The following is a 7,247-nucleotide window of genomic DNA, read 5'->3' on the forward strand; positions in this document are numbered from 1 at the left end:
CATTCCTTCCTGGACCACGGCCACAACCACCTGGTGGACCAGAACTTCAACCCCTTGCCGGTAGGTCCGCGCGGGCACATGGCAGGGGTGCTGGCTTCTCCTCACTCATTTGCAGGAGGTTTCTCTCCTTGTGGCCTGTCTGAACTCTGCTTGGAAATTAATTTTTCCAATTCTGTTTCTTGCAGTATTAATAGGAGACGTTAGTTCAAGTCAGATGCAACATGTTGAAAGAAGATGGGAGAGGGTTACTTCTGTAGTTGAAATTTTATCTAGTGCCCAGAGTTGGAAGCATGGGAGGGAGGCAGGAGCCACTGAGGGGTGTATGTGTAGACTGCAGAGCCAGAGAGAGAGGTGTCACAGGACCATGCATGGCATGGGGTGGGCAGCTGGATTGGTAGTGGTGAGCTGACCCAGGAGAAGACAGCCTGCAGCCTCAGCACCCAACTTCAGATCTGTAGAAACTGAGGTGAAGGGTACTTGAAGGGTATTCTCAGCCTCACAAGGAGCAGCAGTTCTCACCAGTGCCCCACAGCATCCCTCATTCTTAAAAAATGCCTGGGGGAACTCTGAGCACACATGGTGCTGATAAAGAAACTGTACAAAAAATCCTGTTAAAAGTAGCAGGTTTCCTTTTCATCTTTGGGCGGTGGAGCTAGTAAGTACCCTGCCCTGTAAGTGGAGAGCTGTGCAGAGGGCCTGGCTGCTCTGCATCTCCCATGGAAGGGATTGGTGAGTGCATGACCTGGCAGTCACTGCCAGAGGGCTGGGGATCTGCATCAGAGAGGTGCACGACCCTACCACTGTGATGCTGTGTTGGGATCTTGGGGGGCAGCTGCAGGGGGGCAGAGGCTGAGGGAGCCACGTCTTGATTGCCTCTGCTTACTCAGCTGGTGAAAACAGCATCCCGAGGGTCAGGGGAGGAGGCAGGAGGTGTCTCCAACATAGGGTCTGTGCTAAGCCCCCCCAACATGGCCTGCTGGGTGGCTCCAGAGAGCAAACCAGTGAGCAGGAGAGCACTGTCCCTTGCCTCCTCTGTTCAGGGTATCTCCTGGAGCACCCTAGGCTGCTCCTGCACACACCCCTCTGGCAAGTGTACCTGCCAGCTCTGGGGCCCTGGGCCAGGGGCAGCATGGGGGCCTTTGAACTTTGTTTGAGATGAACCTGAGCCTGGGGCAAACGTTTGATGAATTTCTTCTGAAAAGCCAATTCCCCAGTCCAAGCCACATCCCCTTCACCCCCAAATCCCCAGGGCCTCAGGACCCTCTGGGTTGCTCCTGGCTGGATGGGTGCAGCTCTCCTGGCACAGTAGGGACAGCAGGTGGCCTGTGGCCAGCTCTCCTGGCACAGCAGGGACTGCAAATGGCCCAAGGCCAGCTCTCCTGGCACAGCAGGGACAGTAAATGGCCCAAGGCCAGCTCTCCTGGCACAGCAGGGACAGTGAGTGGCTCATGGCCAGCTTTCCTGACACAGCAGGGGCAGCAGCCAGAGAGCAGGCATACAGTTAGAAGGATTAAAGCCAGGGAATGAGTTTGAGGAGTAAACCCTGGGCTGTTAAACTCAATAGAAGTATTTAAAATGGATTTTGCTGTTGTTTTAAAGACAACTCTACTAATAAGTGAGATGCCACCCATTTTATGGCTGTTTCCTTGCTCTCCCATGTATTTCAGTGTTCATCTATTTCCCATATCCCACCTCCATGTTCCTGCACAAACTCCAGTGGGTTCTTCCCCATCCCCATTCTCTCCACTCCTGTGCTTTGAGAGCCATGGTCAGGTGCAAACCAGCAAAAGGTTTAAAAGCTGTAAACACTGAAAAGCCCAGCAAGACCGGACCATGACCTGTTCTGCAGAGCAGCTCCTTTCCCGTGGGAGCTATCAGGGAGATGAAAGCCACTGGCCGTACCTGCGCGGGGCCACGGCGCTGTGAAATACAATCTGCTCATTAGCTGCCACGACAAAGGGGTTTCCACACATGGGCTGGGTGTGAGGCAGCTGCTTGCTGACAGAAGGGCCACACCACCACAGCATGAAACACAGCTCTTCAGGGAGCCAGGAATCGGGGCTGGGCTCCCTTGTGGCAGCCTTTGCACCTTCACCTCCTCCCCTGCTACTGCTCCTACCTGCTTGTCACATAAGAGGATGGCGTGGTTTGGGATGTTGAGCTGAAGCTGAGCCTTTCACAGAGGTGTCATTAGGTGCCAGGGAGCTACCTGGTCCAGGGAGAGTTCCCTGTGTGGTCCAGGGATGGTGCAGCAATGCAAATACAGCCCTCCATCCTTGTGCTGAAGAGCTTCTCATATAAGACCAAGGGATTTGTAGTCTGTCACTGTGCTGCTGCCATGGGAGCCCTCATCCCTGTCCTTCATCTGGGTGCCTCAGATGGTGCTTGTTCTTGCTGTTAGTACTGTCTCTCTTAGGGCATGTTATAGTGAATGGCATAAGTAAGCTCATATAATGTGGCATGGGTGCCACATCTGGGGATCAGGGAAGGCAGAAAATGGGGGTCATGTAGTGGGCACCACTATGGGAGTTGTAGTTTTTAAACCATGTTTCTTTCTGCCTCCCTTCTGGTACTGAGAGGATTTGTTAGGCATGGAGGAAGGAGCAGGCAAATCCCTGCCCTGCTCTGTGTGTATCAGGATAGTACCTGCTGCCATGGACCGTGCTGTGAGCTCACCATGGGCACCAGTGCAAGGGGCAGGCAGAGAGAGCGGCCGCTCTGAGTGCAGGTGCTGGGTGACAAACCCAGGCAGCCTGGTGGGGCCTGCTGTGCGTTTTCTGAGGGTTAGCCTAGGCTTGAAAGCAAATTTGTGAACTCTAACCATTTCTGTGGGAAATGCAAGAGCACTTGGGAATAGCTGCTTTCAGGCAGGGATGCAGTGAAACCTTGAAGGCAGAGGTTTAGGCTGGTCCGTCCCCATCTTTGTGCCATGACGGCTTGCTGGTGCAGTGCAGGGTGGCTTCTCACAAATGGCATCAGGTGGCAGCAGTTTGGCCAAGGGGCACTGCAGGTTGATGGAGAAATTGGGGAGATGCTCACTTCCTAAATGTGAAATCCTGAATTTCCAGCCTGAATGGTTCTATGATCTCTGCCGAGCTTTCCAAACACAACTGTCTCATGAGCTAAGCAGCATCTTGTGGTTTCTAGGGCACCTTGCAAGGAGCATTTGTGCCTCCATCTAGGTCCTTCACCTGTGAGAGAGCAGCTCTGGGTGCCCATCCTGACAGCCAGAATTGCCTGTCCACCCTCTTCTCAGGGGTGGTGCCATCAGCATTCTGTGCAAGAACAGGTGCTGTGGAGGGGGAGGCCAGGCCAGCTCTCTGAGCCTGCTTCCAAGTGCAGATCAAGGAAACAAGTTTCTCTTGTTGGACTAATGGGGACAAAATCAGGAGAAACCGGGTAACAAGAAGTTCCCTGGTCTGAGCATGATCAGGCTAGGGAACAGAAATACTCCTGCCAACCTTAATGCACCTGATCTCAAGCATTTTAATGCCTTGTTATTTTTGAGACAACTTTTCCATGTATCATTGGAGTGCTTTTTCTTCCTGAGTGATCGGGGCAGCCAGCTATATCATAATCAGGGCTTGTGCTTGAGAAGACCTTCAAATAAAGCTTCTTACAGGTACGTTGGTCTGCCTGCCTGCATCCCAACCCATCTGTACATGTGTGTGGGAGTGAGGAGCAGAGGAAAGGAAGGCAGGAGCAGCACTGATATTCACCCTTCACAGAGCAGTGCCTTCGAAATACCACTTTGGCATTTAGTAGCTCTAGGCTCATTTCAGGCAAGCAGTGTACCTACTCCATCTTTCTCTCCTTAATATCACTCTGAAACAGTCCAGAGGCATGCCATACATTTATTTCTTTGGAGAGCACCCCAGGTAAGTGTGAGCTTTCTCTTCAGATTGTTAGAGCATGTTAAAGAGCTTTCTGCATGCTCTTCCATGGTATCACCTTTTTTATCTATCCTTGGTGGTGATTTCTGCTCACTTACTGCACAGTGCTGTAAGGTTATACCTACGCATGGAAAAACTTGGGCATATTTCTAGGCAGGGCCAGAGCAACACAAAACCTGTGGAAAAGCCAAAGCTGAAGTCCAGACTTCCATCTCCTAATAACTGGGGCTCCTTTTGGACCCTCTGCTACAGACTGTAGACAGTGAGATGTTTGGTTCTCCTGGGTTAAGTAGGTGCTGAAATTTCCCTTCTGCTTCTAAGTTTCATATGCAGCGTGAGAAAGGCCCAGAGGGATCACAGGGCAAAGCGATGGCAGGGGCTGCCTGCTCAGCTGTGGTAGTAGAAGACAGTAAGATATTGCCTGTGAATTGATGGCGTCCTTGGGAAAGCATCACAGCAGTGTGGAGGTCTGTGCCTGACACGGCTGTGGTAGGATGCTTGGATGCTGCAGGTGATTTTTCACCTTCTTTGCTTAGCCCAAAGGCACTGAGGAACTCAATGAGAAAGTTACTGTCTGTCCTGGAGGAGGGAGGACCTTGGGCTCATATTGGCTCTGTCCTTAGTGATCTGTCCCCTTCCTACCCCAGCTTTCATAAAAGCCCTTGTATAAATGGGTTTGGTGTCAGGCTGTGACCATCCCCAGCATCCCTTGGTGTCCCAGGGCAGAGCCACGGTGTCAGCCATGCCCTTGGGCTGCCCCTCCCCATTGCCAGGTGCACAGAGGCACAGGCCCACCAGTGAGGTGCCACAGGCCGGGGTGGGCTCCCCCACCATCCTCCTGCCTGCCACACATACATGCTCCCTGGTGTGGTCATTAGTTGAGCTGACTTGGCCAGAGGCAATGCTAATTGCAGCTGGAGGTTTTGGACTTGGTAGAGTAGGGCTAATGGTTGGGCTCAATGATCTTGAAGGTCTTTTCCAACCTAAGTGATTCTGTCATTCTGTCCCAGCCGTTTCCCTGGATGATGCCTCCTGCCTCTGTGCTGCACCAAAAGGGGCCCTCCCCAGGCCAGGGTCCTTGCCCACCTGTGCCCATCCCCACCCTGCCATCACTTGCCCAGTGGCTGCCTGGCTGCTGGTCTAGGCAGTGTCCAGAGGCAAAGAGGAGACCCAGTATCCATAGCAGAAAGTGTACAGAGGGCCCTTTTCTGCAAACACTCATGCTCCCACCACCAAGCACAGCCAGCTGGCTGTGGGGCCAAGGGAATTCAGCCCCATCTGCACGCCCAGCCCTGAGGCACCGCGTGGCGCGCGGGCAGCTGGCCGAGCTGCCAGGGTAGGACTGCGACTGCTGCTCCCCCAACAGGGACCCTTGGCTTTGGGGAGAGAGCAGCCAGGTCAGGCTGCAGTGTGCCCTGCCCACAGGCAGAGGCATGCTCCCAAGTCTGGGAGAAATGGCGGGTGGGAAGAGGGATCAGGTCCAATGGAGCCTGCACACACATGGAAACTGTTCCTGATGACTGTAAATCTGCCGCGTGGGCGTCTGGCACCCCCATCTGCCCCACAGGCTGGAGCACGGGCTCTGGTGGGAGCAATGCCTGCAGATGGGGAAGGGATGGGAGAGGTGAGGACAGGCAGGAGCTGCCTGTATGGGACACTCGCTCTGGCCATGGGAAGGAGGAATGAAATCCCAGGCAGTTGTGTGCATGTGGGAAAGGCTCTCCTAGGAGGTGTCAAGCTAGAGAATGGCCCGCTGAAGGGCAGAGCGGAAATGGTGCCTTGCAGAAGTCTCCCTGCCAGCCTGGCCATGAGCTCCTGAAGCAGGTCTGAGCAGGGCATTGTCTCCACTGCCTTGTCCTTTCAACCATGATCATACCATATCTTGAGGACTGCAGCATCCTTTGCTCTCTGCACCCTTGCTTCATTCAGCTGTCAAAGAGCTCCTTCTGGAGACTTGCAAGTCTGCTCTGAGGCTTCTTTTATCTGTCAACAAAGCAATAGATTTAAAGCACCTAAACTCTGCTTGCTGTCACAGTGGGTTAAGGGGCCTTTCCCTCTTAGTGCACTATAAAAACCATCTCTGAAGTGCATAAGCTTGGAGTCTCAAGTGCATCAGAGCCGTGTGGCAGCTAGCAGCTCTGGCACCCACCCATCAGAGCTGTGGCACATGTGCAGACCTGGAGCCAGGCTGCTCCTCCTGTATCCTTGGCTGGGGAAGAGACACACTCCAGCTGGGACAGGCAGCAGAGTTTGGTACTTGGGAGAATAGACACAGCCATTGCCCACATCTCCCAGAGGCACCATTCTAGTGACAGACTTGCCAGCCTTGGTGACAGAGCCATTCTGGGGCTGTGGAGGAGGTGGGACACCCAGATCCTTCCCAAGGCAGGAGCAGAAGGAAGTAGCATTGTAGTGAAAAGCAGCAGAAGAACAGAAAACAGCGAAGAAGTCTCATTTGGTTTCCAAGCCCTCTGATCTGACAGCTCCGCTCCCTTGCAGCCTCCATCGCCTGGACCCTGTTAGGGAGAGGTGATGACAAAAGAGAGTTTTGGCTGTTCCTCCATCTGCTCAGCTCCCCAGGAAGGTGGAGGCCACTGGCTAGGGCCCAGCTTGGGAAGGGCAGCAGTAGGCAGGGGACCCTTCCCACACACCACTTTCCCGACACATGGGCAGCCTGTCCCCTCGATGCCATCAGTGCCTGCCAGCAATTCCTGTAGTTGCTGCTCCCACAGCAGTGATTTTGTCTTAATGTCTGCATTTGGCCTTTCTCCAGGATGGAGAAAAAGAGCGGAAGAGAGAGACAAGAGGGAGGGGTTGAACAAAGGGTACAGTGGCTTGAAGGCTGGGAAGATGTGATGCTCATCAGAGACATGACAGGTTGTGCTTCCAGGGCAGACCCTGGCTTGGCAGGCAAGTGGCTGATGCTCAACCCAAACACAGAGCTTGTGATGTTGCTAGCACGAGTGGTGTTCTCAGAGCCTATGGCTGCATGAATTACTTGGTTATTTGGGATCAGGAGTCACTCTCCTGGCTGTCCTCCACCTGCTGTGCTTTCGGACTTAACTGCAGATTTGTTGCAAAATGTGACCTGGTTTCCTTTCTCAAACCACAAGGAAGCCTGCCCTAAGCCCCAAGAAGCACACAGGGTGCACAACACAGCCATGGCAGCAACTCTCCTGCTCTGCAGAGCTGCTTCTGGCTGACTCATGTCCCATTGCCCTCCCTTGCCCTGTCTGCCTCCTCTCCTCTCCCTCCTTGGCCAAAGGCACTGAGGAGTAGAACTGGCAGCCCCCTCATGGTGTGCTTCAGCTGCAGACTACTTGCCAGTGGAGAAAGCTGCTGGGAAGATGTGAA

General features: G+C 53.7%; 1 protein-coding gene across 1 annotated transcript in view; it reads left to right on the forward strand.

The window, feature by feature from the left end:
• HPSE2 (heparanase 2 (inactive)) overlaps window positions 1–7,247 on the forward strand; it is a 119,764-nt gene that overhangs the window by 105,388 nt on the left and 7,129 nt on the right. The window contains exon 11 of the mRNA XM_010000136.1: window positions 1–60. This exon is cut by the window's left edge and continues 10 nt beyond it. Within this exon, the coding sequence (XP_009998438.1) occupies window positions 1–60 (60 nt within the window). The remainder of the gene's footprint in view (window positions 61–7,247) is intronic.

Source organism: Chaetura pelagica, unplaced genomic scaffold, assembly GCF_000747805.2.
Source record: "Chaetura pelagica isolate M959 unplaced genomic scaffold, ChaPel_1.0 scaffold436, whole genome shotgun sequence".
Classification (NCBI taxonomy): Eukaryota; Metazoa; Chordata; class Aves; order Apodiformes; family Apodidae; genus Chaetura; species Chaetura pelagica.